General features: G+C 42.9%; 1 protein-coding gene across 1 annotated transcript; it reads left to right on the top strand.

The window, feature by feature from the left end:
- The first annotated feature begins 4,892 nt into the window (after positions 1–4,892).
- On the top strand, positions 4,893–7,483 carry LOC119187650 (uncharacterized). Its single transcript, XM_037435735.2, has 3 exons — positions 4,893–4,937; positions 6,376–6,803; positions 7,352–7,483. Exons 1-2 carry the CDS (start codon positions 4,926–4,928, stop codon positions 6,781–6,783), a joined length of 420 nt encoding a protein of 139 aa, XP_037291632.2. The 5' UTR covers positions 4,893–4,925; the 3' UTR covers positions 6,784–6,803; positions 7,352–7,483.
- The last annotated feature ends 15,077 nt before the right edge of the window (positions 7,484–22,560 follow it).

The following is a 22,560-nucleotide window of genomic DNA, read 5'->3' as shown; positions in this document are numbered from 1 at the left end:
CTACGATATAGCATCACTTTATTTGCTTTTTGTTCTTCGCGATGGCAGCGTCGGGTTGACAATATTTTAAAAAGTATGTTGAAATCCATTGTGTATAATTGTTCTTCAACATACAATGTGAGTTTATTTCCTCTACTTCGCATGCCGTCTTTCAAAGCGTCCTTTAACCAAACTGTTGTATTACGGCATTTCTGGGGTTCTCAGTTCAGAAACGAATGCGTTACCCCTCGTATATTTAAAAAAACTGCCTGCTTTCTGTACCATTCGTGAAAACACAATATGGCAAAGCTACTAGAAAGGTCTATGTCCCTACTGTTTTTAATGACATCCCCGAGAGTGTTTTTTCGGCAACGACCGAACGCAGTATACGAAAAAGCCTAAGGTCTCTTTAGTGCTGCATCAGTTATCGCATTATTATTTTTCTAGTTTCTAGCATACTAGGTATAATCTGTTTGAAATTTTTTAATGCTTGTCTTCACATTTGTGCTGTTTAGGTAGTATTGCTTCCGCTAATTTGATTCTCGATTGTTATTGTGTTTATATGTAGCGTAAATGAGTTACATGTATTCTTTCTCTGATTGTTTATATGAAAAGCTTTTCAATATATATGTCATCTCTCGTCTTCCGATGTGCCGGGCCAAGTCCTCCAAGCCACTGTATGGCTTTGGCAGGTCTGTTATTTGTTTTGTACAACTGAAGATGACAATAAATAATAATAATAATAATAATAATAATAATAATAATAATAATAATAATATATATATATATAGCGTCATAAAACAGTAGACTACTTGCGCCACTTGACATTCTTATAGGGCAATTTTTACGAAATAGTTTCAAGAAGATGCGTGGCTCTTGGTACAACATCTGCCTGCCACGCAGATGACCCTGATTTGATTCGCAATCAGGTGTGAACGTTCTTACAATTTGCTTTATTTGCAGCTTTCCTGATATTTCAGTCGTGGACAAGATGATAATTTTTTCACTCACGATCAACAAGCTCAATACCGACGCCAAAACCAACTCCCAATCCAGATTTTTTTTCAAAACGAGACACTTAACGTGACCGCGTCAATGTCTCACAGTTTCCCTATAGTGCAATAGTACTCTACATCGAAGAAATAAATTGTTTTATTTGCATGTTTGCATGCCATAATTAGTGCAGGTTATTGGAAACATAAAATTGTTTTTCTGCATCATTGTGGAATCGCAACGAATCATCAAGTTGAATGCTAGCATTATACCGGCTAGTAGTTCGCTTGTCTCAAATAGATAAAAAAAATATCTAGGTTTTTCATAGTGAGTACAGAAACAGCACTGACGTTATTCCCGTGTAGCAAAATTCGGCATCACAAAAGAGTCAAAAGCAGCTAACTGTTCTGTTGTATTTATTTTGAACAATCTGGTGAGGTGTATCATGAGTGTTAAATGTGCCTCATCATCTATCCTAAATACAATGAGAGTGAACGAAAGAAACGTAAAGTGATGGTAAAATACAATGACTTAGTGCACAGTACAATAATAATAATAATAATAATAATAATAATAATAATAATAATAATAATAATAATAATAATAATAATAATAATAATAATAATAATAATAATAATAATAATAATAATAATAATAATAATAATAATAATAATAATAATAATAACTGTTGGAATTTATGCCCCAAATCCCCCACAATACGATTATGAGAGATGCCGTAGATAAAGCCTCCGGAAATTTCGACGCTTTGATACACCTAAATCTAAGTACACGGGCCCCAAGCGTTTTCACCACCATCGAAAATGTGGCCGCCGCGGCCGGGATTTGATCCCATGACCTGCGAGTCTGTCGCCGAGTGGCAGAGGCCCTAGACGACAATGGTGGCTGGAAAAAGGTATAGGTGGAATGGATGTTACGTTGGGATGGTCTGAATGCAATACAACAATAGGAGTCTCTGGTACATCGATGTATAACGTGTTGATGTTATAGAAAACCAGCGAATACTTTCTGAATCGGAATTAAGAACATGAACAAGAGGCGAGACATCTTTGTAGGAATAAAATATTGTAATATCATCGGAAGTACAGAGGTTTGAAGTACACGCTGGAATTCAATTTCTGCATCACGAGAGTAAATTCAATTAGTAATGAGGATGGCAAAACTTTCGTGAGCGACATCAAGGCACAACAGCCTTGTATAGAGTGTCTTCAATAAGTGTCCGAAAGGTGCTTCAAAACAGTTGAAGAAGAGAATGGTTATCCTCGTTCATGAAGTTGGGCGTCCATCCAATGCACCTGCAACAACAACAACAACAACAACAACAACAACAACAACAACAACAACAACAACAACAACAACAACAACAACAACAACAACAACAACAACAACAACAACAACAACAACAACAACAACAACAACAACAACAACAACAACAACAACAACAACAACAACAACAACAACAACAACAACAACAACAACAACAGCAACAACAACAACAACAACAACAACAACAACAACAACAGCAACAACAACAACAACAACAACAACAACAAAAGCAGTGTTCATAATCGCAAGCTGGTGGGAAGTGTTAGATCAAATATTATATATCCCGGACTTGGAAATTGGTAGCTCTGTCCTCGAATGAGACGCTGGCTTCGTCGCTACGACGCACACGCAGCGCTGATATAAAAAAGAGTGCAATGAACCTTGTCTCAGCGCCAGAAAATGACAATCAAGTGTATGGTACCCAATTTCTGATTTTGGAACGTCACTATTGCAAATCACAAATAAAATGTCAGTGTAATAGAAGTGACAGATTAAGTGATGTGAAGAATAAAAACTCGGAAGTAGTATTTCTTGTAACTCGTTTGGGCAGAAGCTAACATGTGTATTGCAGTCCCGTACAAGGGTTTTAGGGCCAGAAACACCATTTTCCGTCATAGCATTCTTGCATTCTTTCTAATTGCTATTTGCCTCAAAATTGACGTGCTTGACTACGTAGAGAATATGAGTGATGGTCCATGCGACCTGAAGTTTGTTGAGTTAATGTTTGTCCAATACTTTGTCTAGTTCGTTACCAATGAGAGGAAAATAGAATAAATACGAACATAGATTAAAAGATGACTAAAATGATACTGCCTCTATCTGCAAATATATGTAGTCAATTGTAAAAGTTTGTTCTTCAGGAGCCGAGATGTTGCAGATGAGGCCAGTGCTACTCCATATATTCAGTATTTCGCTGCCTTGACTAACACAGTTGCAGTACCCTCAATGCCCATGGATACCTTCCAAAAGTATCCTGAAAGCCGGTGAAGAGAACTGGGTTTACTCTGATTATGCAATTTGTTTTTAGTCACTTGCGTCATGTTAACTTACTTTGCTGCATAGCTGCTAGTATTGGTGTATCAGTGTCTGCTCGTGGTTTTCTTTCATTGCATGCATATTCCTCTGTTGAGCGCTAAGAACATGTCTTGCGCGTAGCATGTCATGCGTAAAGGCATAAGCCTTCCGCCACAGCAGGGAGCCCCAAGAATGAATCATCTGATGGCATTCCGTGCTGTGAAAGTGCGTTCTGTATAAACCAAGGCTATGGAAATGTGAACTTACGCCGAACACAGTTTGTGTTACTGAAGTACTGCACCTTTGCCTAAATATACTAGCGGCTAGTAGTGTGTAGTAACAGTTCATTAAGAAGTGAATGATCTGCGTTAAGAAACATAACTTTAATAATACGACTCACACAAATACATTAGCTCATACTACGATACTTCTCCGGTATATCACTTACAAACTTTTGTATTTGAATGACGGTTAAAACATTTTGAGTCGAAAATTAGATATTTCTACAACCTAACCCTGCCGGCTCAATGCGGGTTTGCTGCTGCAGATATCTGTTTATTATTTATCAGATAAAATGCGAGCATTTGTGCTTGCGTTAGCTACTCTCCATTTTCAGTTCAGCGAACGGTAGCCCCAATCTCTTAATTTCCCTTAGTTCACCAATAAGGTGTCTTCAACAGGCGAAGATGAGTATCTGACTCTTTTTTGGAGCGTTGGCTGTACGACCATGTGCTACACCCTAGAGTTGATGAACGCGAAAAAAAGTAAATAATTAATGACAAAAGAAAAGAATGCAAGGGCTCTACAGTAGCCCTCTGGTATACTATGACAAAAGAAAAGAATGCAAGGGCTCCACAGTAGCCTTCTGGTATTCTATTTTATGTCGACCGGTGCACAAGGAAGTAAACAAATGAAACGCGCACCAACCTCGAGCAAAGTAGCCTAGTATCAGAGTTAACACTACTAAAGCACCGAATCCTCACTGATCAAATGAGTGGTGACTAAGAATAAAGAAAAAACAGCCGAGGCCATGGTTGTATGGTGTTATCTCCCACGGCTTAAAGTTACAACACGCATCAAAAGCGAAAGTGCAAATGCAACCAGAAAGCGGAGCGTACCCACCCGCAAGATTTTCTCGTGGTTGGACAAGCGAGGAAGCATTCCTCTCCAACTTCATGCTTGGTAGGGGAGCAGATGCGGGACAATCGAACCAGGATGTGAGAGCGGTTCACCACTATGTCTCTGCGGTTAATCCGTAAATTGCTCTAGAACGCGTGGATAGCTCAGTTCAGTTACCCCACACGAATATTATCGCCAAGATCAGCTCCTCGTTTTCTTTGTCTTTTACTAGCGTGATGCACGAAATTCCTCGAGCACTGCTTTGTCGACAAATTTCCGTGTTACGGTTGTATTCTTAATGCCAAAAAAGACAAAGAACAAGCGTCGTCAGAATGTCTGCTAGCCCCGCCTTTCCAGTCTTACTCTCCTGTGACGCAACGACTGCGTATACGCTTGGTAGCTTACGGGAGTATAAAAACGGAAAGCGGCACTGAGTACGATCAGCTGCGGCCCTCTAGACTCCACAAACGTTTGCCATGAACGCTCTGGTAAGTTAGCAGGCTCTTTTCGATATTTTGAAAACTTTAAGGGGAGAAAGAAAAAAAAACCTACCGGGTGAACTCATTCGCCGATGTTTGAGAGCATGACAGAGTTATTGAACGATGAGTTGCTGACTCTGTAAAGACACGCGACGCTGCAAAGAAGCAAGCAAGTCTACGGGACACAGCAGGGACTATCTGACAGCTCATGCTGTGTATCGTGGCACTAGCCGCTACATATACGAAGTTTTAAAACCAATAGCAATTTGAAAGCAGTTTCTCGGAAGAATGACTGATCCCATATGACACTATTCAACTATACTGACAAATTGAATGTTCCGAAGTCATCGCACAGTGGCACGCAGTAATTGGAATAAAAAAAGTTACATCAGGGCACCCTACGCAAAAGCAGTATAAACTTTTGTTTTTTAAACAATTCAGGTATCCTAGCTTTAGAAACTGCCTGCTAGCCATTTATATGAACCATCGCTTTCTACAAAAGCCTTCGTAAATTATAATTAATGTAACAGCTTGTATTTCTTAATAATTCTATTCAGAAAACACTTTGGTTTTCCGACGTGCTGGAGTTTCCACGATATTCCGTTCAGCACCAGGCTTATGCGAGCGCATCCTTCATGAGGGATCTTGATACATTAATAATTATTAATTTATGGTGCGGGTTGAGCGTCTAAAAACCCACATATGCATATTAGTTTTCACTCAAACAGTTTTCAAGCCACAACTTTCTTTATTTATGAGTGGCCTAGGCTCCCTTATGAACAAATCAATGCGGCGATAGCGACATCAATAGTGTTGATCAATCGGATGTTATTCTGACAAGGAATTAAAAACAGAACTGACGAAAAGCCTACTGCTATGTTCAATTTCGCGGGGTCACAAGGCCCTCTTTCTCGCTTTCTCGCGCTTACTGACATAACGCAGTGCTGCCAATGGGACGAGCTTGAAACACCTAAGTGGTGGCAGTTTACTTTCGATGATTGCCTAAGCAATGCTAGAAAGCGAGAGACGAAAAAGCAGCCATCGCGTCCTCAGTCTTTTGTAGTTATAGCAACTGTCTTGTTACGACCACGTCTTTAATGATTTCAGTTAAAAAGTACAGAAGATAAAAAGAAAACTAATTATTAGTAGTGCCGTTAGTTTGTGCTTGGTGGCGGAATGGTCAAACTATGTTGACAATTCTGTCATCATTCGGGCGCTAGGCGTTATTGCGACCTGCTTTGATGTATTCATACTTTCTCGAGAACAAAATATAAAACGCATTAATATGAAAGCTTTGACCTATCTTCAAAGTATTTCCAATTTTTATTCAATATCACTGGCCAATATTTATTAATAAATTACCCGAAAAGCATTAGAGGGCCACTTTAACAGCAGTTGTGGAAAGCTGCTATAAGATACTTGATTTCAAAGTGCTTGTCTATTGCAGATTCCTCTGACCTGCCTCGCCATTGTAGCTTGCGCCGCAGCTGGCGGTTTGGGAGGTTATGGCATTGGATACGGAGGTGGCTACGGATCAGGCTATGGTGGCCTTGGCTACGGTGGAGGACTTGGTGGAGCAGGCATCGGCAGCAGCGTGGTTCTTCTCAGAGGTGGTCCTGGTTTCGGAAAATCGGTGACGGGGCCAGCCTTCCTTGTGCGTACTGTGCACCACGTCAATAAAATCCACAGTGGAGGTGCCATCGTTGCCCACTCCGGGCTCGGAGCGGTTGGCGGTGGTCTTGGATACGGAGGTGGCCTGGGATATGGTGGTGGTCTTGGCTACGGTGGACTCGGTTACGGGGGTCTCGGGTACGGAAGTGGCCTGAAGTACGGAGGATATGGTCTGAAAGGATAGACTTCATGTGACCATTTGAGGTACAACTTTTTTATTTTGGTTCTCTACTCAATACAACTGCATAACAAGGAAATTCAGTGCACTGTGGGTTATGGTGTATGTGAATTCGCTGAATTCGGTGTGCATACTCTTACATTTTTTTTCATTTCTAGAAATTCAAGATTGCCTGTGTATAGGCACGGGAATAAACTATCGGCAACAGCTAGAAACCAATAATTTACATTATTCTAGCAAAGGTTGACCTGGGAGGCACATACTCCCAAATTTTCATTGTCAGGTAAACATTGGTGAGCACAGATCACGATCGACTATTTTACCTGAAGTGAGTACGTACAAGAAAAAATTAAACTTTATCACAAAGGCCTTTAAAATACTACGCTCTTAGCAGGTATTTGAAAACAATGAACACTGATCAACTAACAGATCTTGTGGCGCATTTTCTTTTTATGTTCTTCTGTGTTCCTTTGAGTTTATCCTAATGTTTGTGTGGGTGTTGTATTACATGCCAGAATTTATCTGCTTCACTTAGCTCATATTTCTGTAACACCTTCTATGTTCTTTATTTCAGAATACACGACGATAAAAGCTTGACAAGATGCGGAATATCAGTGAAGGCTTTGGACACCTGGTGTTTTCTGTTGTAAAGCATATGTAAATAAACACAGTGTTGATATGATATCAATTGTTTGATATCTGCCATTACTCATCTGATTTTTCTGAACAAAGAATTATATCTATGCTACAAAAAGTGGCCAACGAGTCAGTAAAGGCCACCAACGAAGAGTATACGTATGTATACGTACAAAAGAGCTGTGAAAGATACTGGTGGTTGTGTAATCTTACGAGCTTCTGCGCTGCCCGCTGAATTAAAAACACGAGTCACGATTAAAACAATAGCAGTTAATATATTTAAAGTATTTCTCTCAGTCTCGCGTTGGGGCGTAAGCAAGCATGACGGTCACTAGCGAACAACGAAAAAGAAATTTTCGTAGCACAAGTGTTCTCCACTTGTGCTACGTATGTGGTAGGCACGGATGTCATAGGCACCGCTTCATGCATCACACAAAAGGTAAAGAATTCATAATTTCAAATCGGTAAAGTCGTATCAACAATGACTACTTGAACCGAAGAACCACAACACTGTTGCCCCCGAGTTTCACGCAGTTTCTTTCAACAATAGCGTGTCTGAAAATGCGCACTGCTGGGTGCGTCACACGCACAAGAGTGTCACGCATAGCCAGCGGAGGCCAGACCAAATTGCTATACCTAATGGCCTGATTATCATTAGTTCAGTCAGAGATCGATAGCTAATCACACAAATTATTATAGAAATACAGCTAATAATCCGGAAGATTATTAGTTATTTATTCGGCCTTTGTAGCTGAAGTGATAGCGTTCTTGCTGATCGAAATCACACTCGCAGTTCCTTTTCATTGAATTCAACGCATTCAAATTCAATGTTTTAAAGTAGTGATTACGTTCAAGTTTTATCGTTAATTATGAAAGTTTGTAAAAGTGACAAAAAAATGTTTTCATTCATAATACCAATATCTGGGTTTGAACATATTATTTAGTCCTTGAAAAAAGACTAAAAACTTCAAAGCACTTCATGGCACCCAAAATATCTCAGAGCATTGGTCTGGCCACCAACCAATGCCTGCGCGTGTGAAATTACTGTGAGGGTGGCCCGAGGGGGGACCTGAACATGAAGCCTTTTATGTTATCCATGCATGGGCGGCTCCATTTCCGGGCCATGCGTGACAGGTCGATGGTCGCGTGCAAGCTGTCAATATGCAAATATGCGGAGAACTAATCAAGTAGTTGTACCAGCAGGCCTAGCGGGAAATTCCGAGGAGATGATCATTGGTATCTGTTGCATAGATGATGGCATAGTCCAAATGACAAAGAAATTACTGCGGCTTGCACTGATTATTTACAGAGAACCTTCGTTAAATCGTGTTTTGTGCCTAGTCGGCTGAACTGTACATATACATATATATATATATATATATATATATATATATATATATATATATATATATATATATATGCGACGCTAGATGCGGGAGTCGTGGCCTGGCTCATACGTCACATGATTCCCCCTCCCCCCGAAAGTTGGCACTGGTTACGAACTAGAAGAAATTCAAGAAGAGGTTAAACAAAAGAATGCCGTCATTCACAGTTTCACGTCCTGGCGGAGTTCCACAGTCTCACTGAATCTTCAAGGCCGAGGGAGCAGTCCGGTGAATTCTATAACGACTCTGGTGGGTGAGGTTGACTGTTGCGTTCTGGCCAACAGAAGCAAGGATTAAAGGTAGAAATTACTGATGACAGAGCAATTCTTGCGAGGAATGAACAAAGGTGGAAGTCCTTACAGCATTTGAGGGTCGGATGTCGTAGGCACCGTGTTCTCTATAGTATACGCTGCTTTCTCTGTCGTGGCTGAAACAGAACGAGTGCTGGCCGCCTGAATGTGCGAGAACCGAAGCTAGTGATACGATGCCTGTGTTCCTTCATTGTACACGTGGTAGCTGCATGTCTATTTCGTAGCTTTCTGTAGCCTTCTCTCAGTTTGTTGAATCGTAGAAACGGCCTTGAGAACTGGCGCAGAAAACTTTGTCGACGTCGCTTTCTGTTAAGATGGTTTAGGCAGTGACTTTGTCTTTGCTTCTTTCCTTGGTGTTGTCTCTGATTAAGCCACAAGTATACTCGTGATGAGGTTTCCCTTGTTCGCTCTTTTTGTTCGAGTACGCGTTGTAGTGCCTGGGTTTCTTGATGTTGCCTTTGTGGAAACTGTTAGTTTTGTTGCGAAAGTTGTTCAGATGGGTATCTTTCAGGAACATGAGTCTTTTCTTTGCGCGATGATGTAATCAGTAGATAGTCGGTAGTCGATACTCTACTGCTGGGCTTGTCTTGCGATGAAAGCAGGGTGACAGACTGATGAGAAAGATCCCAAGATGGTCGTGAGTCATCATTGATTGTAAATGCTTCTATCAGTCGAGAATGCGCCGGCGTTGGTGGATTTGAAATTTCTGCAGTGCTTTGACTCACATGTGCGTTATACCTTGACGATGAGAGCACAACAGACATGGCTTGAGGTAGTTCTGTTGGCGTATGTTTTTTTTTCTTTTTGCAGCGTGATAAGGCTGAGAATGTCTGTCGAAAGACTCTGGTCTGAAACGTCAGGAAGTAGGCTGGTATTGTGAGGATTCACCAGCTCGTCCCACGTAAATGCCGTCACACGTTCCAAACGTTGTAGGCGTTGTGTGTGACATGAAGCATCAAGTGATTCGGGTGGTTCAGTAACATCTGAAGTGTTGTGATGCAGTGAACACGTTGAAAATGCCGATTTCATTGTTTTTGGGAAAGCCAGCTTTAGGTTTAGTTGTTTGGCGAAATGGTCTAGATTCCTTTCGGTATACGGAGGCTTTACCTCGTCTCTTGTGACGTGAAAGTTACCAGTCGGTGTTTGAATGCGTGACGTTTTTTGGAAGAGCCATATGATGGTACAATGGTGGTATATTTTCGCTGAGGTTTTGTTTGGAAAATAGGCTTACTGAGGGAAGTCTTCGCGTAAGTGTGATGGGTGAGTTGGAAAGACTTCCACTAATGCGGTGTGGACAGATATTTATCGCATTCTTTGAAACCGGTGATCATTTCTTTGATCTTTTTCCAAGACTCATCGTTCTTGAAGATGTGGGTGAGGTAAAATTTGAATGCCTCAGCGGTGACGTGGCCGGTGAAGTTTGGGACCATCTGCCGTTCCGACCAGAATGCAGCGGCGGCGTGGAGCTCCAATAGGTTGAACCAGTCTTGTACGGGTCCGTCGTCCGCTGATCCGGTGTACTTGGGGATGTCAAGGTCAGCTGATGGTGCTGTCATGATGCTGGTCATGGTGTAAAGTTGGGATGAACTTGTGTGGTCCACGTTTGGTCACTGCGTCTTGCTGAGGTGTTCGATGATGAAGGCCGGTTGATGAAGTGGCGTCCAGGTCTTCATCCTGTCGACTTGTGTGCAGCTAGATGCGAGAGACGTTGCCTGGCTCATACGCCTTACTGTAACAGATGAGACATGGCGTCACTATGAACATTCTAACTTTTTCTCTTCCTCATCTTCCTTTCCCCTATTCAACCGTGAACTCTCATATATATATATATATATATATATATATATATATATATATATATAGAGAGAGAGAGAGAGAGAGAGAGAGAGAGAAAAAGAGTTTCCAGAAATGTCATTAAATAAAAATCTTTGTACCGTAGGCTTCGGCTACGCTGGTAAGGCAGAGTGGAAAGCTTTATTAATTTGATCTAATACGTCCGCAGAAGTTCACTCAAATGAAATGTTTACCATTCGCAAGTTTGTTCAGCGCACACATTTTTTTTCACACAATATATGGGACAACCACCAATTATTTACAGTAAGTTTGTTATTCTGAAATATTCAATAAACCAACGCTTGTTCAATTGAGAGTTCACTCTGTATAACGCCTTTGAAAGAGTGTGAATAATGGCATACTCAGGCATAGGTATGAAATGCAGGGCACCTGCTGAAAGGTGCCATTCTGAAAAAAATTGCGCATCTGACTTTTCGTGCAATAATCATGCTATATATATTAGATTTCAGTTGTGCACTGTGTTTCGAGAAATATGTTCAATATCTATGAAAATCAGTCAAATGTAATATATTTTGTTCAATTTTTCACAGTCTTTTCTAGCGGCATGCATCTTAAAAAGCTCAAATGTTTACCATTCGCAAATTTGTTCAGCGCACACATTTTTTTTCGCACAATATATGGGACAACCACCGATTATTTACAGTAAGTTTGTTATTGTGAAATATTCATTGAACCAACGCTTGTTCAATTGAGAGTTCACTCTATATAACGCCTTTGAAAGAGTGTGAATAATGGCACACTCAGGCATAGTTATGAAATGCAGGGCACCTGCTGAAAGGTGCCATTCTGAAAAAATTGCGCATCTGACTTTTCGTGCAATAATCGTGCTATATATATTAGATTTCAGTTATGCACTGTGTTTTAAGAAATATGTTCAATATCTATGAAAATCAGGAAAATGTAATACATTTTGTTCAATTTTTCAGTCTTTTCTTGCGGCATGCATCTTAAGAAGCTCAAAGATATCGATTGGAGGGGTAATCAAGTACACTAATATATTAACTTGTTATTCAGTGGAGTTAGGCAGTCATTTAAAATGTTCTATTGAGGCCCTCATGCGGAGAACTCACTGCAGCTTTAAGATTTAGAAAATGCAGCCTCGATTGGAAATTGCGAAATAATGAAACCCAACCGAATTCAGCGGAAAAAGCGAAACAGGAGCACCGATGAGCGCAACAATCAGAAGACCAGACGGGCGTCACTGCTTACGACACTGACTACCAAGGCGTAGTTCTCACGTCTTCGTTAGCGTATGTGCGCCATGCAAGCACTTCCTGCCCATCCACATATTGAAGTCGGCTGATAGTTGCTATAACGACGTTAACTTAGTCTGGATGTCTCAGAAAATACCGCAATTGCGCTCTTGCGCGTTTTGGTTGCTATTGTGGTTCCGCCACTGGACTTGGTTAAATTACCTAATTACGCAAGCGTTACTAATATAAGCCGCTTTTTTTAAATATCAACGCTGCAATAGATTGTTCGCATCAAGAACTTCAATTCTCTTATATGTCGTAACCACCCAAATCCGCCAATTAAAAATTATATTAATTTAGCGATCATAGTAACTGACCATGAAAAGAAAATAAGAAGACATGAAGACATCGAACATACACCGCCTTGCCAAGATTTTCGCAAATTTGGACACGTTTATAGAAACGCTCTCTCTCTCTCTCTCTCTCTCTCTCTATATATATATATATATATATATATATATATATATATATATATATATATATATATATATATATATATATATATATATATATTAGGGAAAGAAGTGTATATTTAAGGGCTCGTTTTTTCGTGTTTTGACACAGTATTAGTGAGATCTAACAGACAGTAATGCCAAGGAATGTACAGGTGAAGTTATTAGAACCAATGGACTGTAAATAAAAAGAAAGAGAAGTGGATGAGAAAATAACCAGCCGTGAGCACGAAACGAACCTACCACCTTCGAATAACGCGTTCGATGCTCTAACCACTGAGCTACCACAGCGGCCTTCTTTCCATCCACTTTTTTGGGTTTATATGTGAATTTAGAAGTAGGAGTGACAGTCAGCGCCATCTATAAGCCAAGCGACGAGTGTGAACCACTATTTTATGCGCATGTTTGGCGTCACGTAGCACGTGAACTTATTACGAGCGGGCAGCTGATTAATAGCCCCTCGTATACAACCTAATGACACCAAGTCTGCCAGTACGAGGAGACCCTCGTTAAATTAAATAAGGGTCGATAAGGGTATATATATACATATATATATATATATATATATATATATATATATATATATATATATATATATATATATATATATATATATATATATATATATATATATATATATATAGTTTTGAAAAATGTGTCTAATATTGTTTAAAGTGGTCCTGCCACACTTTTTTTTTGAGTATGGTCAGAAAACGCTGCCGATCAATAGTAGAGGCTCCCGACAACACGCGAGCCAAATAATATAGCGCAGCACGCGGCCTTGAATTCACAATAAATTATCAAAGCCAGTTAAAATAGCTTTCTATTCTCACGACAAATCACGGCTAATTAGCCCAGTAATTGATTGATTGATTTGTGAGGTTTAACGTCTCAAAGCCACCATTTGATTATGAGAGACGCCGTAGTGGAGGGCTCCGGAAATTTTGACCACCTTGGGTTCTTTAACGCGCACCCAAATCTGAGTACACGGGCCTACAACCTTTCCGCCTCCATCGGAAATGCAGCCGCCACAGCCGGGATTTGATCCCGTGACCTGTGAGTCAGCAGCCGAGTACCTTAGCCACTAGACCACCGTGGCGGGGCAATTAGCCCATTAAGCCCATCTATCAGCCATTGACTGATTTGAATATGGCATGCTTGGTTGTTACACAGGTCGACGCGAGAGGCCCTCACTTGTCCACGCGTGCGCGCGTGAGCGCACTGTAAAAGCCGCACATTCAAAGAAAAAAAGTGCTCAAGGTCACGAGGCACGAGTGACGTTTTTTGTTTGCCTCTCTCATCCCTCCCTGCTCAGCTTCCAGCGATTTTGTCGAACGAGAGAAGAGAGAATGTGATTGCAGCGTGTGACGAATCTTTGTAACTTCGCTCGTACTGGATAGATTCTTAAACGCTTTGCGGCGTTCAATTTGTGAGGTAATACACTTATAGAGTCGGTTAATTTCATGGTTACTCAAAACAGTGTTTCAGTGCCTTTTTAAAGTCAGGAAAAGATGCTATTTGCTCGCTGTTTTCACAGTTGGCCTTGCTGTAGCGGCGGGCATCTAAGAAGGTTGAAGACAACATTTAGAACAGTACTTAGGAAAGGTAAACTAATTGGCCTATTATTTAGTGAATTTTAGCAGTTACGTCAAACAGAAGAATCAAAGTCCTTGATACCAAACACGCATTGCAGCTTTGAGATTTCAGGAACGCAGACCTTATTAATAACTGCGAATTAATGAAATTCTCCTGAATTCTACGGCAAAACTGAAACCACCGGACTCAAGAGTGCAACAAGCAGACAACTACAATCACGTCACTGTTCAAAACAGTGGTTACATGGCTGCAGTTCTTGCCACTTCATTAACGCATGTGCGTCATGCGTGCTGTAGTTGCGAGCGCAGCTCTCACAACCTCCCAAAGAAGTCGGTTAATGGTTTATATAACAATGATCCCTTATTTCCATTGCACTCTTTCACGTTTCGGTTTCAGTTTCACCGCAGACTTAGGGAAAATTTTATTAATTCGCAGTTATTACTAGATGCCGCTTCAAAAAAATCTCAAAACGAAAATCGGTTTTTCGCATGAAGGACTCATATTCTTCCTTTTGACTTAACTGCCTAACTCTACTAAATAAAAAGGTAATTATTTTAACATTTCTAACTAATGTTTCAAACAAAATCTTGAACCCTCTTAAAATGCCGGCCATTATAGAAAATAGAACTGTGACGAAAGCGATCAAATAGTGCTTTTTTTCTGATTTATGAAAGAATATTGGACACAATTTTAGAAACACCCTGTATACAGGGTGTTTCAAGCAGTTTGTCCAATATTATTTAACAATCACCGAAGTGAGGCACCTGCGGGCTACCTGCGGGGTTTCGCCGCCGCGGTGGTCTAGTGGCTAAGGTACTCGGCTGCTGACCCGCAGGTCGCGCGTTCGAATTCCGGCTTCGGCGGCTGCATTTCCGATGAAGGCGGAAATGTTGTAGGCCCGTGTGCTCAGATTTTGGTGCATGTTAAAGAACCCAGGTGGTCGAAATTTCCGGAGCCCTCCATTACGGCGTCTCTCATAATCTTATGGTGGTTTTGGGACGTTAAACCCCACATATCAATCAATTACATGCGGTGTTCTTTTTACTTTGACAGAAGGCATGCACAGATATGTACAAACACTAATCACGACAGTAATTACAGAATTAAGACATTTAACTTTTTAACCAGTAGAAATAGCCGATCGAGTTCAATGGGCGAAATAAAAGTCTTCCTACGAATAAAGCTGCGTACATACTTCGATGATCGTGGAACAGGAAAGTTTTTGACGTCGCTGAATTTTGTCGGATCTGGCTGTACATTATTTGCGTCTAATAAATGGCCCAGTTCTGTGATTTGGTGACATCCAAAGTGAAATTGGGACAAATTGTGGTGGAGGCCAGCGTGACAGAATATGCCTAAAACGGCTGAAGGGCACTCTAGATGAGTTTGAAATGTTGGTTTTTTTTTAAACGTCAGTGCTGCGCGGAAGGCACAGCAAAGTCTCAGCGAAAGCTAGAAGTGACATATCAGAGCCTTTTGTGAACACTCATTAGATAACTGCGGCAAGCTCACTTACTGTTAGTACCCACTATGGCATTATTATTAATAATTTCTTGGTAGTAGGCAGGCGTTCGCTATGCTATTTTTTGTCATTCTTCTGAGAAGCGTGATTTCCGCTTAACACTTGCAAGAAATTTTGTACCCATTGTTCATGCGGTAGCTGATGACGATGAGGAATTATAGTGGAATTGAGTATGCGCCACAGTTAATAGGTGATCAAGAACAAGCTTTTGTAATTAGTTGAAACATTGGACGACCTACTCGTTCTGCTATTCGCATTGTGTGACGCAAGGTTATACTTTTGCTGTTCTAAAACGCTTTATTACTCCCATTGACGCGATTCCTTTCCCAACATCAAGCCTGCTTAAGGCAAGTTTGCGGAGAAGTCTCAAGCGCCGGCGTGGCTTGGTGGTAGAATACTGAGCAGGCGCGCAGCGGACCCGGGTTTAAGCCCCACTGTGTCCTTACTAAATTTTCTTTTCATAGTTTGTGCAATAGTGGTTATGGACACCGGCGGCGGCTGAGCAGTGGTAGAGGCGGACAACTACGGCGCTGCGCGTGACCCGAGTTGTGATCTCATAACAGCTTTCGTTGTAAAACGACGACGTCGACCAAGTAGCACAAACAGGGGGACCATTTGAATTCTCTGAGCAGGGAGTAAATCATTCGTTCAAAGGTAGTTGGAGCGTTACAAGGCCAAAGGGCATGACCTTCAACTGATATAGGTCATTGGGGGTGATGAATGCTGACTTTTTACGGCAATTTCATCTACCTCAATCTGCCATACAGTAGCCGGAACGGAGGTCTTTGGGGGGAAAATAGCGAGATCTATAGAGGCAATCAAGGGCTGTCTTACTTGTGGACTGGCTCGACACAAGAGCCCAAGGACTGCAGAATAGCTCAATGACGTGCTTGGCGAGAATTTTGTCGACGTCACTTTGAATAATGTGATGCTCGGCCACCAATACCTGATATGGACGTCTATGCGTAGGATGCTCATTAACAGTGTTTATGCGGTGGGTCACACCAGTATCTTTCCCCAATGGACGGCAGCTGATATTGAAAATGTTGGTATAGGACAGCAGAACCCGGTAGAGCTCGTCAGTCTGGAAGCAATCATCGACCTAATAGCGCTGTCAGAGCAAGTGTCAGATTGATGTTGAGCATGGGGGTCAGACATCATGAAAACACCCACCGCGTTGTTTTAAAGGTGCAGAGCAACGCCAAAGAGATCTATTGCGACAGCACTTGAGGTGTCAAACTAAAGTTGACACCTGGGAGGCACGTGGAGTTCCCTGCGACGGACATGTTGTTGGCCCGTGTGCTCAGATTTGGGTGCACGTTAAAGAACCCCAGGTGGTCGAAATTTCCGGAGCCCTCCACTACGGCGTCTTTCATAATCATATAGTGGTTTTGAGACGTTAAACCCCACATACCAATCAATCAATCAATCCCTGCGACAGACAGAATTCTGTGTGGTAGTGTAATGCCACAGTTGATGAGGACATTGGTGATAGGGGTCAGAATATAATAGCCTTCGTCATCTAGTGGTATTGAACCGAGCTCTACGTAGGTCAGTGTTTGTGAAAGGAGGCGCGCATGTCCCGTTGTGAACAGGCGACGCAGCCGTTGCGCAAGCGGTTCTGTTGTGGGCAAGTGTAGACGGAGCGTACTGGCCGAACTGTCTATGAGGCTGAAATGCATGAAAAGGAAGTCAAGGCCTAGAAGTACGTCATGGGGGCATTTATCAAGTACGGTGAAAAGTACAACTGTGTATCGATCCGCGATGCTTGCACGAGTGATCACATTCCAACGATAGAAGCTATTCCTCCATTGCCAACACGGAAGAAGTGAGTGGTTGCAGGTGTGAGAGCCTCCTCAAGCTTGCTGCGAAAATCATCGTCATAACGGAAAGGCGAGCGCCAGTGTCTACAAGAGCAGTCACGTGGGCGCCGTCTTATTGAACGTCGACAAGGTTCTGTTTTGTCTGTATGGTCAAGAGAGGTGTTTATGCCAGTCTGAGCGATGCAGCGCCACCTCGGGGGGCTGCAACACTTAGTTTTCCGTCTGGGAACCTCCTCGGAAGGTGGAGGAAGATGGTCGGCGGGGCTATGGAGAACGAAACTGGCGACGTTGGGAGGATGGAGAGCGGGATTATTAAGGTTCAGGAGGTTTCTGGGCAAAATGGTTGGGGCTGGTCTCATGATGATAAGCGGGACGAGCATGGAAGGTACGAGGGCAAGCTTGTGCAGGAGGACGGCAGAGGCATCTGAAATTGCGAGAAATGTGCCCAATTTGGTGACAAGAGAAGCAGACGGGCTTGTCATCGTGTGTTCGCCATGCGGTTGGATTACGGAACGCTGAGGGAGAGCTGGTCAGGAGCGGACGTGCAGGCATGTATTGGGCCTTGAAGTCGGTGTGGGCAGGCGGTGAAATAGAGCTACTTCCCAAGCTGGCGTTATCCTGCCGGACGACTGCTCTAATGAGGGGCAAAGTGATTGAAAGAGAGGGGTCAGGGGACGTCGTTCTACCATAGCGGGAGCGCCCACTTCAAGTTCTCGCCTGAGGAGTCGCTTCGAATTGTCACAGGTGTTTGGTTGACGATATGTGTCGAGACACGACGACGTCGCGGTGGTATTCGGAAGGCGCTGGAACTGATGGGAGATATGCCTGCTCTTAGTTTGGTGGAGCCAGCGGCATTCTTGAATAATGGCATGAACAGATGACACGTCGTTGAATACCAACAAGTTAAACGCACTGTCGGTGGCACCTTTGAGTAAATGCGCAGCTTTTTCAGGCTCGGACGTGTTCTCATCGGCCTCGCGGCATGGTGCGAAGAATCCTGAATGTAGCTTATGTAGGGCTAGGTGGAAGTTTGTGAGCGAGTTAACTCCTTCTTCACTGCTTGTTGATGATCAAACGGGTTTCCATAAAGCTCACAGATTTGTTCCTTGAAGCTGTCCCAGCTGGTAGTGTTATGTACATGGGTGTCAAACCAGTTACGATGGGTTCTGTCGAGATAAGATGACGTTCGTGAGCATGAGCGGGGAATCCCAATTGTAAGTGGCCCTGGCTCGTTCGTACAGGGATAGCCATTTGTCGACGTCCGAACCCTCGCGACCCGAGAACACGCGAGGGTATTTTAGGGTGGGAAGTGTCACAAAAGTTGTTGCGGCCGCTGGATTGGCAGGCAGGGCAGGAAGCGTGGCGACCGTAGAAGGTGTAATCGAATCTTCAGTGTCCATGTTGAAAGCCGCTAGCAAGTGCCTGCCTCGGGGTTTCGTGGTGAGGACGGGGATCGCACCACTGCACCAAATATGTTACGGGAAGGAGACCGACTCGGAAGAGTAGACACAGATATATTTACAGCCAGTTAAGCGAGCAGCGCCGGCAATACAGATTACCTTGCGCCAGTCTATCTTCTTCGTACCTTCGTCTCTATGCTACTGGTACGTAGGAATATTTTCTCTTTGCTTCTGAAGTCACCTGAGGCACCGCCATCATCATCGACGTAGGGTAGTAAAATACAGGGGTGTTTCCCCTCTCCCTCACCTAGCCCGAAGGAAACTGCAGGATGATCGGCCTCTTTCTGTGCAGGTGCTATTACAGCAACGTCCACATGCCTCGACAGGCCACAAGGCAATGAAAGCCCTGCTGTGTTTCCTGAGAAAGACAGGCTTGTATCAACGCCTCTGACATGCGGTAGAGTTCTACACACTGCAGTGAAATTACTCTCTGTCTCTCCCCCACCCCCTTTTTTCTTTTCCCTCTCTTCTCTCTTTCTTGTCTTTCTTGTCCCCTTCCCTAATCCCCCCATGTAGGGTAGCCAACGGGATGTCTTTCTGGTTAACCTCTCTGCCTTCTCCCTTTCGTTGCTTCCTCCTCCTCCTCAAATAAAGTAAATTGATTAATTCTTTGCGTTTCGGTGATTCGACGGCTTCTCTTTTCTGCAACACTGGATTGAGGCCAAAAATGGCTAAGATTCTTCTCTCTGCTATAGAGCAGAATCGTCGAACCAGCTGTGCCCATTCCTGTGCTTCGAGGATTTCGCCCACCGTATTGTGCACGCCTAATTGACAGATGCGTTTTGTGCTAGCAGTCATAAGAATTCCGAGCTACCTTTTGTTGTTCTTTCGAATGAGGTTGTTAAGCTACCTTTTTTCGAAGTTGAGCCAGTTGTGGATGGCTGCTACATAGATCATGAGGCTCATGAGGAAGGCATGAAAAATGCGAAGCTAATTGTCTTCTTTCGGGCCTCCTCTTCTATTGGACACCCTACTAATGAGTTTAATGAGCATTTCTGTTTTCTTCCTAATCCTACCTTACGTAGGCCTATTGGATCCATTGGATTCGATAACCATGCCCAACATGCGTATGAACTTGACTCTAGGAATGAGGTTTCTTTCACGTATGAATAGCCTGATGCCGACATCTTCGAGGGGCTTCCATGTCCTGGGCTTGGAACCACCTCGTCTCATCGGTCTATAAAGAATTAACTCGAACTTACTTGGGGAACATTTGAGTCGCGTGTTTTTCGGGTATGATTCAACCTCATTGACTGCCGATTAGGGACTCGCCTGAACTCACCCTTCACATTATTTGGTGCACCACACAGTTAAGTCACCTGCATAGACTATGTGATAAACACCGTCTATAGCAGATAGCTTTTCCGAGAGACATCTATTTGCTATGCTAAATATTAGCGGTGAAACAAACGCCTCTTCGATGCACCTCGAGAGCCAAGCTCGAAAACCTCTGTTGCTAAGTCTCCAATTTTAAGTGTCGCTTTCCGCCTTTTGAAAAAAGAGCTATTGTAATCGTGAAAGGCTGCACCCAAATTGAGATCCGGTATGGAATTCAGAATGTGTGCTTGAGATACGTTGTCACAAATGTTTTCGAAATATAAACCCGGAATAGCCCGGACGTCTATGGTTGGATTGTCGGTTGTTTGACACTTGATGAGATTCATTGCACCCTGCGTCGGCAAAGTCGGACGGAAGCCACCCATGTTGTACGAAAACAAATTTCTCCTCTCTACTTGGTCCGAAATACGTTTGTGAATAGCGTGCTTTGCAGCCTTCCCACGAATGACGTCAGGGAGGTGGGTCGAAGGTTTGCGAGTTTTGGGGGTTTTCCCGGCTTTGAAATGAGTAGCAAGAGTTTTTGTAATTGTGAAAGGCTGCGCCCAAATTGAGATCCGGTATGGAATTCAGAATGTGTGCTTGAGATACGTTGTCAAAAATGTTTTCGAATTATAAACCCAGAATAGCCTGGACGTCTCTGGTTGTATTGTCGATTATTTGACACTTGATGAGCTTCATTGCACCCTGCGTCGGCAAAGCTGGACGGAAGCCACCCATGTTGTACGAAAACAAATTTCTCCTCTCTACTTGGTCCGAAATACATTTGTGAATGGCGTGCTTTGCAGCCTTCTCCACGAATGACGTCAGGGAGGTGGGTCGAAGGCTTGCGAGTCCTGTGGGTTTTCGCGGCTTCGAAATGAGTAGCACTGACGCGAACTTCCAGGTCTTTGGAATGGAACCCTGCTTCCATACACAATTTATCTCTCCAGTGAGGTACTCGATGAAGACGTCGTCCAGGTTCCTAAGAGCCCTGTTGTAAATTCCGTCCGGACTAGAGGCATAACGAATATCTAGGTTGCGTAATACTGCCCCGAATTCGCTGTAGCCGAATGTCTCGTCAAGTGTTGGATCTGGCTCACCCTTGTTCGTATGATAGTTCGTTGGACGAATCATACCAAGCGGGACATATCTGTTTGCTAACCTATCAGCAATCATGCCTATGGGTTCCGACAGCTTCGTTTCATGAAGCCGATGCGTGCCTCCCTCAAATAGCCCATCCATCGGGGTTGGTACAACACCGCTTGCACATACAGCAGCCGTGCGGCTGACGAAAACGAGGCACATGCGTGTCAGTTTCTCTACAGAACTATCATAACTAGAAATTGTTTTCGGTGTTAATTCGCAACAAGAAGAACAAGAGTGCAACGAGCACGTTACAATGGCTGAGGTACGTTAAAATCCTGTGGCAATAGCGGAGACTGCAGGATATACTAGAAACTTTCGTGATAGGCTGATACAGCAGGGAGCTGTGCCAGAGGCTGTGTATACAAACATAGACTCTATGAACCAGTTTGTCTTGCTTCTTGCGCTTTAAGGGTGCAAGTCCCAATGAAAACTACAGAATTGATTTTAAAACAAATTGTATTTTACACATTTGGCATGATATCTGATGTGTTCAATTCAGTTTTTTTTTCAAGTGAATAATGCGTTTGCTGGCCCACCAGGTAAAGAAACTATTTTTTTTGCGTACCATCAAGTTCACTAAAATGAGAGCTCACTCAAGTTGACTAGCAGCGTCCAAATTTTGGTAGGACATGCCCCCTAAATGCTGCTTCTACACAAGTGTGTTTAAGCATCAGTGCTTCATGTTGCACGCAACAACAAGAAGACTTTGTGCATCTAACAAATTTCAGCTTTGACACAACGAAAAACAAAGGGAAATACATCAAGGCCCACGTCAGTGCAAGTAGCTATAAGGAGTTTAATAGAATAAATGTATATGAGGGATATATATCGTTACCCGTACCGAGCGGTGTTATCGTAACTTATCGTTTCCTCCTTCATGCTTGTTGGGGGCGGGGAGTTTGTCGTAAATAGGTGCCGGTTGCGATGACCGGCATTTTTTTTTCTTTGTAAGAACGTGTTCTGCAAGGCTCATCGGGCAGGACGGTACTCCACGTGCCGAGATGGTGCTTGTCGAGGAAGCGCCGCGG

The sequence above is a fragment of the Rhipicephalus microplus genome, chromosome X (assembly GCF_043290135.1).
Source record: "Rhipicephalus microplus isolate Deutch F79 chromosome X, USDA_Rmic, whole genome shotgun sequence".
Taxonomy (NCBI): domain Eukaryota; kingdom Metazoa; phylum Arthropoda; class Arachnida; order Ixodida; family Ixodidae; genus Rhipicephalus; species Rhipicephalus microplus.
Note: the sequence above shows the minus strand (reverse complement) of the source record. Positions and strands in the feature narration are given on the sequence as shown.